This window comes from Coregonus clupeaformis, chromosome 19 (assembly GCF_020615455.1).
Source record: "Coregonus clupeaformis isolate EN_2021a chromosome 19, ASM2061545v1, whole genome shotgun sequence".
NCBI lineage: Eukaryota > Metazoa > Chordata > Actinopteri > Salmoniformes > Salmonidae > Coregonus > Coregonus clupeaformis.
This window is the reverse complement of record NC_059210.1, coordinates 33,795,864-33,809,624: the sequence shown is the minus strand read 5'-3', so window position 1 is coordinate 33,809,624 and position 13,761 is coordinate 33,795,864. Positions and strand designations below refer to the sequence as shown.

The following is a 13,761-nucleotide window of genomic DNA, read 5'->3' as shown; positions in this document are numbered from 1 at the left end:
TGAAATTTCAGCCTGTTTTGGTGGGATGGAGTTTTGGCCTGCCTGGTGACCAATAATATACCATAATTTATAGACCAATAAGAAAGAGAGTTCCAAACCTCTCTGCCAATCAGAGCTAGATTCAGTTTTCCCCTTCCCACTCAGACCAGTCCCAGACAGTCATAGCAAAATTATTGCTTGAGAAACTGCTCTTTGCTAAGCATTCTTTTTTTCCTTTTGACCATTTTAATTGAAAACAATCATTAAGGTACTTAATTGTTACCCAGAAATGATTTGATATTGAGATGAAAATGGCTGCATTGGACCTTTAAGATAATTGACACATTTAGACGTTTCGATTAGGATCATGTAAACCCATCTATAAAAACACTGATAAATAGCAGCATATTTTACCACTTTAAGCTAAACAAACAACTCCCAATCAAAAACAGATATCCTAGTAGGTTGTGTTTAATATGTACAGTAAGCTTGACCTAGTTGGGGCTGTGGCTGAAGGGGTTCAAAGTATCCATTGCTAAAATATTAATTATTTATCTTTGCTTTCCTCCTTCCTCCCTGCCAACATTGGGATCAATCAATCCCTTCGGAAGATGGCAGGATAATTTCTTCTTTTCAAAATGTATTTTCCCTTGCTCCTATCCATGATTGACGGACCTGATTGATATTTTGAAGATATTTTTTTACATGGGGGGGTTGAATGCCCTCTGCCCAGACTGAGGTTCTAATTGGGTACAGACCTCCGAGGCAGAAATCCCCAAATGGCAAGAGAAGAGGAACTGCTGGACTCAACGCCCACCCCCCCCCTGCTTCACACACATACACACACTCAGACATGCACACGCGCACACACACATGCACACACCCACACAAAGACAGAGACACACACGGCCCAGTTGCCGGCTGTTCAAAGCAGTTGGCTTCTGGGTGGCCATGTGGACAAGAAGGAAGAGAGGATCTCAAGAGCACTGGCCAGGGTTCCAGGGCAAAAGGCAGACAACATTATTTCCCTTTACAGTACATGCATGAGAGGAGAAAGTGACAGAATGACAGAATTGTGCTTGCCCTGTGTCAATCTGAGAATGAATTTATAGTAGAGTATGTAAGAAGACAAGTGTACATTGTTCAGGCATCTGTCTGCATTGTGAGCCAAACCGAGGATAATAGTGCTAATTAGATAGTAGCTAGTGTGTGTGCTTGTGTGTGTGTCTTTATCTGTGTCGTGACTAACCTTGCTGCCATTGCTGAAGCTAATGCCGCTCAGGGCCGTGAGCTTGGCTTCCAGGCTGTGCTGCTGGTGATGAAGCTGTTCTCTCTGAATCTGCTCCCTCATGTTCCTCGCCTCCTGGATGGCGTTCATCACTGCATCCTGGTCCCCAAACAGTGCTGTGGAGTTCAGGCTGGACAGGATGTCTGTGGGCGGGAAGCATTGACCCCGTCAGTATCTGATTGTGACGGACACAGCGGCAGACCAATCGGCATCATTGCTGTACGTGACCTCAATGGAAAAAATCTAGACGAACGTCTGATTCCAAATGGACACCTAGCTCCTACTCTCTAGACATGCGTAGAGCTGAGAGGATCGGACAAGTGTAAGCAATATAGCAAAAATTGTGCCTAGACTATCAGAAGGCGAGGTGGAGCTGTTACCATATTGTAACGTCTGCTAAATGACGTTAATGTGCCCTTGAGCAAGGCACTTAACCCTAATTGCTCCTGTAAGTCGCTCTGGATAAGAGTGTCTGCTAAATGACTAAAATGTAAATGTAAATGTTTACATATCCAGCTCTTTCAGATCTACACATGTGCCTAGGTGGTAGAGGCTAGGGGTTTATTTGGGGTTAGAAAATGAAAGACTCCTCTGGACATTATATTTTTTCCAATTGCAGTTTCTCTACAAGCACCCACAATTCCAGTATGTTTTTGAAGCTTCTATGTAAATAAAAAAAAAAGGGGGGCATTAAAAAAGGCGAGAAATAGCACATAGGAAGGAACACAAGTGAAGTGGCGCGTCCTCAAAGCCTCTCTAGAGGAGCTAGCAAAATTGTTTCACCGTAATGAGAGGCTTTAGATTGGGCTTAATCACAGATAGCAGAGGTAGAGCATAAAGGTTTATGTTACAGGGCAGACAATGATGTGAGGAAGGTCTCCTTTGGGGTTGAAATCTCATGACTCGAACTGGCGGAGGATGCTTGGATTGTTTTTGTGCAGTGTGAAGGTGTTTGTGTGCATTTACATGTGTACCTAATGTGAGTGTTTGCGCATGCATGTGTGTGTGTGTGTTCACTGTACCCACCCAGTGAGCCCCTGCCCATGTTGGAGAGGGGGCTGGGGATGCGCCCCTTCCCCAGGCTGATGGGCCTGCTCTTGTTGCCAGGGTACAGGCTGTGTGACGGCGAGGATGGGGAGTGGTGGGGCTCGCTAGTCTTGGGTCGGGCTGAGAGATTCAGGGGCTGCGTCGATCCTTCCTCCTGGGGAAGATAGAAGAAAGAGTGGCGAAGGCTGAAAACACACCATGGACCTGTTACATGGGCAAACACAAATATTTTGACGGTGTTATGAAGGAATTATAACAAACTGCTTTAAGTGAAGACCTGGTGAAAAACTTGGTTGTTGGTTGGAGAGTGTGTATAATGTGTTTGAGAGTGCGAGAGTGCTTTAAGCCTTTTGTGGTGTTCCCCAGGGCACTGTGTTGGGACCGCACATTATTCAGAGGAAGGAAAAATAAAGCTACACAGCTATGCTTTGAACCTCAGATTGCTACCCGATCAGGTCTTTACTCAATTATCCCCCCTCTCAGGTTGTGGCCATTTATAAATACATTTGATCATTCCGATCCAAAATACAGGGCTCTGTACTGTTCACCACTCCAGCGCTCAAATTGAAACGTCTAAGTCCTTAACTATCTCATCATCCAGTTCTGTTGAAAAAAAGCCAATGGGACTTTTGTTGTGGCGTCTCCTCCTCTCTTTCTTAATCAAAGGTTCATGACCATATCGCCTCACATTGAGTTTGTGAGAAATCCCTGGAAGGGGATAACAACTGGAAAAGAAGTAAGCATGTCAACACCGCCTGACTGGGCCTCTTGTGTGGTGAAGGGTACACTAACAAACATGGATTTAATTTGGAACCGGTCTTGAGGAGAGGAGAAGGAACGTGATTTGGGAGGCTGGGGGATGGGTGGGATGCCAGTGTGATGGGTAGCGAGAGTGGAAAGGGGTTAGAGAAGGGTGGAAGTTCCAAGGCCAGAGTACTACTGTAGAGCTGAGTTCTGACACTGGTCTATTGTAATGCTGGTTGCAGCGACCCCACATAGACACATGGCTCCCATTATTGCCTCGTCGAGTCAAGATTATGAGTATGCTCTCGAGCTCACTCCAGTGAAGATGTCTGAGCCCATGCCAAACAGCAGCCAGTGCCAATGACTCTGTGTGTGTCTCTGTGTGAGCGCATACATGTTCATTCCCTTTCACTTGAATCATTGCTTCAGTCAGTGATTCATAGATAACCAAGGCCCAAAACAAAACGCACAATGTCAAGCATAAAGGGATGGCTCACCTTAATGTGAGTGACAGGACTCAATGCTCTCTTCTTACTCTTCAAGGCAGAGGGCGAGAGGGGGCCTGAGGAGTTGGGAGGCTGCAGCAGGGAGCCCATTTTGGCTCCGGGTGAGATCTGCATGCTGGCCAGCTGGGCGGCGTACAGCTGCTACAAAGGGAGGAAATAGGGAAACCGACAAGTTATTAACATCAGCAGCCAGCCGCTAGTCGGACGCTTGCTTCCCGCCTCCTCTCTCTTCATGTCCCAGTGTGTCTTTTTCTAATCTCTGTCTGGCACAGCTCCTGTCTACAATGTGATGTGTGTGTCAGAGCCAACCACACACACAAACACACACAGAAGTATACGCGAACATAAAAACACACAAACACAATTCTGAGAAAAAACGCACTTGTCTTTAGTTGATCGGGTTGAAGCTGGAATGAAAAAGACAACTGTGAGCATTGTTGGAGGAATGTGTTTGTTTATCAAGGTTGGGTTCCAGAGAAAGCACATTTAATTCAAATCAGCGACAATCTACCTACGACGCCGATTCATTCAACAGATGCAACAGAGGGGCTTGCGTATTGATTAATATCAATGCTTGGATCCAGTTTGAGGTTTTGAGTGTTCCTCAAAACTTCATCAGAGAAATGCTTAAAGTTAAATGTCAGAGTACATATATATACAGTGGGGAGAACAAGTATTTGATACACTGCTAATTTTGCAGGTTTTCCTACTTACAAAGCATGTAGAGGTCTGTATTTTTTATCATAGGTACACTTCAACTGTGAGAGACGGAATCTAAAACAAAAATCCAGAAAATCACATTGTATGATTTTTAAGTAATTAATTTCCATTTTATTGCATGACATAAGTATTTGATACATCAGAAAAGCAGAACTTAATATTTGGTACAGAAAACTTTGTTTGCAATTACAGAGATCATACGTTTCCTGTAGGTCTTGACCAGGTTTGCACACACTGCAGCAGGGATTTTGGCCCACTCCTCCATACAAACGTTCTCCAGATCCTTCAGGTTTCGGGGCTGTCGCTGGGCAATACGGACGTTCAGCTCCCTCCAAAGATTTTCTATTGGGTTCAGGTCTGGAGACTGGCTAGGCCACTCCAGGACCTTGAGATACTTCTTACGGAGCCACTCCTTAGTTGCCCTGGCTGTGTGTTTCGGGTCGTTGTCATGCTGGAAGACCCAGCCATGACCCATCTTCAATGCTCTTACTGAGGGAAGGAGGTTGTTGGCCAAGATCTCGCGATACATGGCCCCATCCATCCTCCCCTCAATACGGTGCAGTCGTCCTGTCCCCTTTGCAGAAAAGCATCCCCAAAGAATGATATTTCCACCTCCATGCTTCACGGTTGGGATGGTGTTCTTGGGGTTGTACTCATCCTTCTTCTTCCTCCAAACACGGCGAGTGGAGTTTAGGCCAAAAAGCTCTATTTTTGTCTCATCAGACCACATGACCTTCTCCCATTCCTCCTCTGGATCATCCAGATGGTCATTGGCAAACTTCAGACAGGCATGGACATGCACTGGCTTGAGCAGGGGGACCACTGCACATTTTCCTTAAATCAGCATCTCTACATGTATGACAGCCATTCCATTCCAGTGTCTGTTGAATTCCAACACAGGCACACCTCATTCTACTGAAATAGTTACTGATTAGGTGATCACCTGAACCAAATTTTATTTAATGAGGAAAAGTATAAAAACCACTGCTGTGGTCATCACTATCCTCTTGCAATAGGACCAGCTGGGTGGTAAAAACAGTGCTAATAGTACCTCAAAAGTAATTTTAATAAAAAAAATACTATTGACCATGCCAAAAGAGTTCAAAAGGAAAGTTTTGAGTGAAGAAAAGAAGGGTTCAATTCTGGCTTTACAGGCAGAGGGATACAGTGAGCGTCAGGTTGCTTCCATCCTTAAAATTTCAAAGACGGCGGTTCATAAGAACAAGGTCAAGCAGCAGACATTGGGGACAACAAAGCTACAGACCGGCAGAGGGCGAAAACGACTCTCTACTGACCGGGATGACCACCAACTCATTCGAATGTCACTCAACAACTGTAGGATGACATCAAGTTACCTACAAAAAGAATGGCAAACGGCAGCTGGGGTGAAGTGCACGGCGAGGACGGTTCGAATCAGGCTCCTAGGGGCAGGGCTGAAGTCGTGCAAAGCTAGAAAAAAGCCCTTCATCAATGAGAAGCAAAGAAGAGCGAGGCTGAGGTTTGCAAAAGACCATAAGGATTGGACCGTAGAGGGCTGGAGTAAGGTCATCTTCTCTGATGAGTCCAATTTTCAGCTTTGCCCAACACCTGGTCGTCTAATGGTTAGACGGGGACCTGGAGAGGCCTACAAGCCACAGCGTCTCAAACCAACTGTGAAATTTGGTGGAGGATCGGTGATGATCTGGGGGTGCTTCAGCAAGGCTGGAATTGGGCAGATTTGTCTTTGTGAAGGACGCATGAATCAAGCCACGTACAAGGTTGTCCTGGAAGAAAACCTGCTTCCTTTTGCTCTGACATTGTTCCCCAACTCTGAGGATTGTTTTTTCCAGCAGGACAATGCGCCATGCCACACAGCCAGGTCAATCAAGGTGTGGATGGAGAACCACCAGATCAAGACCCTGTCATGACCAGCCCAATCTCCAGACCTGAACCCCATTGAAAACTTCTGGAATGTGATCAAGAGGAAGATGGATGGTCACAAGCCATCAAACAAAGCCGAGCTGCTTGAATTTATGTGCCAGGGGTGGCATAAAGTCACCCAACATTAATGTGAAAGACTGGTGGAGAGCATGCCAAGACGCATGAAAGCTGTGATTGAAAATCAGGGTTATTCCACCAAATATTGATTTCTGAACTCTTCCTAAGTTAAAACATTAGTATTGTGTTGTTTAAAAATGAACATGAACTTATTTTGACCAGTTGTCATTTTCTGCAAATAAATGCTCTAAATGACAATATTTTTATTTGGAATTTGGGAGAAATGTTGTCAGTAGTTTATAGAATAAAACAAAAATGTTATTTTTACCCAAACACATACCTATAAATAGTAAAACCAGAGAAACTGATAATTTTGCAGTGGTCTCTTAATTTTTTCCAGAGCTGTATATTTTTTATGCTTCACAGAATAACTCTTGAGAATAAACCTCAATTTCAGAGAATTCACACAACGCTTCAGTCCAAGACACATAGTAAATATCAAAAACCCCAATCTAGCAAAGAGAAACACAGTCTCTGTCTAAGGTCCAGCAGTCTAAATCAAAGCTCTGACCACTGCCTGAAACCGCTGTCAACCTCCGTCTGAGGACTTGACAACATATCAAAGCCCCAATCCTGCAGGAAAACCACCCAGACATGGCTTGTGTTCAGTAAGACTTGGCTTGCCTCACTTTCCTCTCTACCTCCTCCTCTCCTCTAATCTCTCCCTTTCCCCACTCTTCTTTTATTTGATATTCTCTCTCTTTCTCTCCTGTCTCCTCTCTCCTCCAATCTCCCCTTTCACCACGCTTCTCCTCTCCTCCCTCTCTCCTCTCCCCACTCTGCTCTCCTCCCTCCCCACTCTGCTCTCCCCCCTCCCCCTCTCTCATCTCCCCCCTCCCCCTCTCTCCTCTCCCCCTCTCTCCCTCTCCCCCCTCCCCCTCTCTCTCCTCTCCTCCACCCCTCTCCTTCCTCTCTCCCAGTCTCTCATGGCCTCAGTGTTGTGAGATCTAATTTCACTTCAGTATAAACTGCTAGGCCTCCTGGGAGCTCTGAGGTCCGGGAAGGAGGGCGACAGACACACGAGACCCACCGCAGCGGAGCGGAGGACCGCCGCGCCGTCTCATTCTTTGGTTCAGGCAGTGAGTTGGACGGCCTTCTCCCAAGCCGATATTAAACACAAACAGAAGGTGCCCTCGCCGCAATGAAACAAAGCCCTGATGTCAAGCCGCTTATTTTCCTTGGAGCGTACGAGGAGCGCACGGGCCTCTGGCGATATGAGATCCGCGCTAGAATGTGCTTTGAATGACTGGTGGGGCCTCGCACGTCAATCATTCGTGGCCGCAAGCGTTACTCGCCGCGGTGCATGGCTGCTGATCATACGACTGGGAAGGAGAGGAGAGCTGAGTTTGAGGTATAGAAGCTGAATGTCTCGGAGGCCCACGCACACGCACAAACACACCCTGTCTCTCTCTCTCTACTGAGCAAGCATTATGTATGGGAATGAATTAGACAGTTACTGTAGACACTGGAAGTCTGAGCTATGGGCCTCTATCCCCAATCATATTCATACCCACACAAACTTAACTCACACAAACAAACTTTAACATGAATACCCCCACACAAACAGAGATAGCCCTGCCCCTTTCAATATGGCTGCCAAAACAACATCAGACAAGAGCTTCACACATAGATCTGACAAACACGACCGTAGTCGACCGTAACTAGGAAGTCAAACAGTGCAGATTGCCACAGTCATTCATAGCCACATTGAGTCTTGTAAATGTATAATTGGACTATTGTTTACTTGACATCGACCCTATCCTTGCCAATTGACATAATGCCGTTTAAGGAACTGTCGAACAAACAAAAGAGTAAAAAACAGGCCTTTTTCTCCCTTTTCCCGAGAAAAAAAAACACTGCGGGATCGATGGCCGGCTAAAAGCCAATGTGCAACGTAAACAACCCCAATCGGACCTCTCGCTGTTCAGTAAACCCTGAGGGAAGACAATGCGGCAATTTTCTAAATTACAAATTGACAAACAGTCTTCAAAAAGACCCCTCACTGCCTGACTATTGGACAGGGGCTCTGGCAGTTAGTGCTAATTTGACTGAAACTAAATGATGAGTGTCATTTTCATCCATCAATGCTGGTTTTGATAGCAAGGTTAGTGAAATAATACGCTAAGAGAAAGGCATGTTCTTGTGCTTTATAGATTTGCATGAGGGCTGAGTACTGCTGATCTAGGATCATTTGTACCTTTTAGATCATAATGAATAGATCATAATGAATAAGACTACATGGATCCTAGACCTGCCCCTAGGGGGAGTGGGAGAATCCCCTAAGCTAGCTAGGTTTCAATTGATCAGGAAAACAAATGGGGTTTTGACTTATTTCAGCAGGTTAGCAAGGAGAGAAGGGGGAAAATGGACTGCCTGTCTGCCTGACACTCACTAAGGAAAGGCTAAATGAAGCACTTCCTGGTGTGTGTGTGTATGTGTGTGTGCGTGCCTGCATGTGTGTGTATTCCTGTGTGTGTGTGTGTGTGTGTGTGTGCATGCGTACGCACATGCGTGTGTGTGTAAATGTACATGTGTGTAAACATTCACAGTAAGCGTGTCTATATATATATATATATATATATATATATATACATACATATATACATATACAGTGGGGAGAACAAGTATTTGATACACTGCCGATTTTGCAGGTTTTCCTACTTACAAAGCATGTAGAGGTCTGTAATTTATATCATAGGTACACTTCAACTGTGAGAGACGGAATCTAAAATAAAAATCCAGAAAATCACATTGTATGATTTTTAAGTAATTAATTTTCATTTTATTGCATGACATAAGTATTTAAAAAAAGTATTTAGTCAGCCACCAATTGTGCAAATTCTCCCATTTAAAAAGATGAGAGAGGCCTGTAATTTTCATCATAGGTACACGTCAACTATGACAGACAAATTGAGATTTTTTTTCTCCAGAAAATCACATTGTAGGATTTTTTATGAATCTATTTGCTAATTATGGTGGAAAATAAGTATTTGGTCACCTACAAACAAGCAAGATTTCTGTCTCTCACAGACTGTAACTTCTTCTTTAAGAGGCTCCTCTGTCCTCCACTCGTTACCTGTATTAATGGCACCTGTTTGAACTTGTTATCAGTATAAAAGACACCTGTCCACAACCTCAAACAGTCACACTCCAAACTCCACTATGGCCAAGACCAAAGAGCTGTCAAAGGACACCAGAAACAAAATTGTAGACCTGCACCAGGTTGGGAAGACTGAATCTGCAATAGGTAAGCAGCTTGGTTTGAAGAAATCAACTGTGGGAGCAATTATTAGGAAATGGAAGACATACAAGACCACTGATAATCTCCATCGATCTGGGGCTCCACGCAAGATCTCACCCCGTGGGGTCAAAATGATCACAAGAACGGTGAGCAAAAATCCCAGAACCATACGGGGGGACCTAGTGAATGACCTGCAGAGAGCTGGGACCAAAGTAACAAAGCCTAACATCAGTAACACACTACGCCGCCAGGGACTCAAATCCTGCAGTGCCAGACGTGTCCCCCTGCTTAAGCCAGTACATGTCCAGGCCCGTCTGAAGTTTGCTAGAGTGCATTTGGATGATCCAGAAGAGGATTGGGAGAATGTCATATGGTCAGATGACCTGTGTCATTGCCAACAAAGGGTATATAACAAAGTATTGAGAAACTTTTGTTATTGACCAAATACTTATTTTCCACCATAATTTGCAAATAAATTCATTAAAAATCCTACAATGTGATTTTCTGTATTTTTTTTCCTCATTTTGTCTGTCATAGTTGACGTGTACCTATGATGAAAATTACAGGCCTCTCTCATCTTTTTAAGTGGGAGAACTTGCACAATTGGTGGCTGACTAAATAATCTCTTTCTTTCTTTCTTTCTTTCTTTCTTTCTTTCTTTCTTTCTTTCTTGCTTGCTTTCTTGCTTTCTTTCTTGCTTTCTTTCTTTCTCCCCTAACCACATACATTTCTGCCTTCTCTCCTCTACACTACTATCTCTCTATTTCTCACCATGAGTCAGAGCCTCCCACTGGACCACAGCTGTCCCAGGGTCAGTCTCTGTGACCCTGCTCCCCTATCTGACCCCACTCTGAGCCTGTCACTGCCCCTGCCCTTGCCAGTCCATGCACACTAGCCATCAGGTAGGCAGGCTGCCTCTTGCCCATCCAGCTACTCCAGTCTGGTCAAACGTCTGTCTCATCTGATGGCATCTGGTATCCGATGGGCTCCATTGTAGCCAGCTTTCATTCAAGCTGATGTATGCTTACATTTGGCCCTGATACATACAGTAGACAATGACCCTGACACACGTTCATCCGCAGCTCTTTGACTCTAGAACACTACGATAGAGTAAAAACACACTCTTTTTCTTAATGTTGTAGAAACTGTTTCATACTGTTATGACAAATGGAGCTGTTGAGGCCTGTTACCTCTTGTCTTTGTGTCTCTCTGTGTCTCACTCAGTGGAGTCTCCTCAGAGGAGGAAGGGGAGGACCATCCTCCTCAGTGAATTTCATAAAACTAAAAATGGTAAAACCTTTTTAGATTAAACTATACTAAATATAATCACGTCACCAAATAATTGATTAAAACACACTATTTTGCAAAGAAGGTCTACAGTAGCCTCAACAGCACTCTGTAGGGTAGCACCATGGTGTAGCCGGAGGACAGCTAGCTTCCGTCCTCCTCTTGGTACATTGACTTCAATAAAAAACCTAGGAGGCTCATGGAATTAATCTAGTACTGAAAGCATAAACTACAGCTAGCTAGCACTGCAGTGCAGAAAATGTGGTGAGTAGTTGACTCAAAGAGAGAGAATGACAATAGTTGAACAGTTTTGAACAAATACATTTCTTACAAAATGAAGGAGAAGCAAGAGAGAAATATATATAGAGAGAGAGATTGTCATTTATTTTCACTTTCAATTTCACTTACTTAGCTAGCAAATGCAGCTACTGAAACACCCTGCTCAAACAGAGGGATGCTATGTTAGCTAGCTGGCTATGACTATCCAACACAACACTGGAACTCAAGTCAAGGTAAGCTTTTGGTTTGACGAATGTATTGTAACTGATTACTCACTGTACACTGTAACGTTACTGCATGATCGTAGCGGGTTTACTAACGCGTTAGTTATATTAGCTATGCTGACTATGATGTTACACTAGCTAATATGGTGACAAAGATGTAGGCTGTGTGTAGCGGTTTGGCTTGGAAAGGTTTTTTCCCCTGGTCACATACAGCTGATGTATTGTGCATTGAAGTTCACAGGGGAATGGAAGAGGTGAGAAGAGGAGAGCGCATATAGATGCGAGAAGGAATACAACAGCTGTGTTTTAAAGCGTGATCAGGGGTGTATTCATTCCGCCGATTCTGTTGAAAAACATTTCTTAAACGGAAGCAAATGGAACAAAACGGGGATAAACATACCTGAATTTGTCCAATAGAAAATCTTGTTTGCAACTGTTGAACTAATGATTACATCCTATATCAGCTAGATGCAGGCAAGAGTGTTTAAGGCGGTATTGAATGTCACTGTCTGTCCATGTGTCTCTCTCTGTCACCTCAAATTTGTCTCTCGACATGTGTGCACCTACGTTGTAACGTTGTAAACGAGGCTAGGTTGTAGAAACCTCATGATGGGTTTAAGGAAAATTAGAGTATCATGTAGTAGCCTAAACCTATCGATGTTACATTGAACTGGGTGAATGGAATATGAATGACAGTCATCCAATATGCTGTAATAACAATAAGGCCATGCTCATGAAAAAAAATTGTCCTCCCTCATCTTAAATGCCACTGACCGCCACTGATCTCACTGTGTGTCTCTGTATCTCACTGTATGTCTCGTTCATCTAACGGTGTCTCTCTTTCATCTCACGGTGTCTCTCTTTTATCTCACAGTGTCTCTCTTTGTCTCACTGTGTCTCTCTGTCTTACTGTGTCTCAATTTGTCTCTCTGGGTGCGTTTACACAGTCAGCCCAATTCTGTTTTTTTTCTCCACTAATTGGTCTTTTGACCAATCAAATCAGCTCTGAAAAAGAATTACCAATTCGTGGAAAATAATATCTGAATTGGGCTGTCAGGTGGGACCGCCAAAAAAGATGGCAGCACTTTAGAGAGCTCCTAATACCAGCATGTAAATACTGAAATTCAACGGCATACACTTTCATTTTTGTACAGTTTTTAATATAAAGATAATTTCTATTTTGAAACATCTCACTTAAGTGGCGCTATTGGAATGTCGACACACGCTAAAAACTTCTTCAAGCCTAACATGCAGTATTCACAGAAGGCCACATCGACTAGCAAACAAACAGCAAGTCCTCCCGAAACCCCCGACCAAGACATGGATAAATACATAAACCCAGAGAAATTGGTAAATCTGAAGGATCTATTTGAGCAAATGGGAAAGATGATCACGATTCTGTTGGATGTTGCATTACATTTACATTTTAGTCATTTAGCAGACGCTCTTATCCAGAGTGACTTACAGTTAGTGAGTGCATACATTTTTCATACTGGCCCCCCGTGGGAAACAAACCCACAACCTTGGTGTTGCAAACGCCATGCTCTACCAACTGAGCTACACGGGGCCATGTATGGGATGCTTTTTTGCATCTGAGCAAAAGGAAAAAGTTGATGCGATACAAGAGAGGATGGATGAGGCAGAGGGACGGATTTCGAAAGTGGAGGATGCCATTTCCCGTCTGGAGAAGGGTAATGAGAAGCTGGATATATTGTGGAATCGTGTCGAAGAACTTTAGAACAGAAGTAGGAGAAATACGGTGAGATTGGTTAATCTGAAAGAGGGGAGTCAGGCTGGCAGTGGACTAATATCGTGTGTGCAGAAAATCATCGCAGAAGGATTTGGATTTGATGACCGGCACGAATTCGAAATTGAACGAAGCCATCGCAATTTAACCATGCCTGACGAGAATGGCCCATGAGAACGGTTCTCATCCGCTTCCTACGATATACAGCCCAGGACAAGGTACTTAAAGCTGCAAAAAAAAAGGGTGGTGTTCAGTGGGAAGGCCGCCAGCTGTCTTTTTTCTGGACCTATCCAAGGAACTGGCAATGAAGAGGAAGAAGTTTGCAACGGCGAAGAAACAACTACACAAGAAGAACGTCAGGCACACACTGGCATTCCCAGCGACCCTGCTCTTTACTTGGAAGGGAAAGAAAATGATTTTCAAGGACAACGTGGAGGCAAAGAGATTCTTGCTAGAGCAAGGTGTTTAGCCTAGATAAAGAAGACGAGACAAGGTGAAATACAAGTTGAATTGTATGCCGTTTACTATACAAATGAAGGTATGTGTTTGCGGGACTCTGGGGCACGTTGCTAATTTAGCCTTTCAAGCGCCTCACGGACCATAAGGAATTTTGAGTTGAGACTGCAGGTTATCTTCTGCAGCGTCAAAGACAGTTCTGTGAT

The 13,761-nt window shown here is 44.1% G+C and overlaps 1 protein-coding gene across 3 annotated transcripts in view; it reads right to left on the bottom strand.

Moving 5' to 3' along the window:
* LOC121532073 (transcription factor SOX-6) overlaps positions 1–13,761 on the bottom strand; it is a 173,408-nt gene that overhangs the window by 16,587 nt on the left and 143,060 nt on the right. For all 3 annotated transcript variants that reach the window (XM_041837744.2, XM_041837743.2, XM_041837745.2), the window contains exons 10-12: positions 3,556–3,705; positions 2,294–2,468; positions 1,229–1,410 (exon numbers count right to left, since the gene is read on the bottom strand). In XM_041837744.2, the coding sequence (XP_041693678.1) occupies positions 1,229–1,410; positions 2,294–2,468; positions 3,556–3,705 (507 nt within the window). The remainder of the gene's footprint in view (positions 1–1,228; positions 1,411–2,293; positions 2,469–3,555; positions 3,706–13,761) is intronic.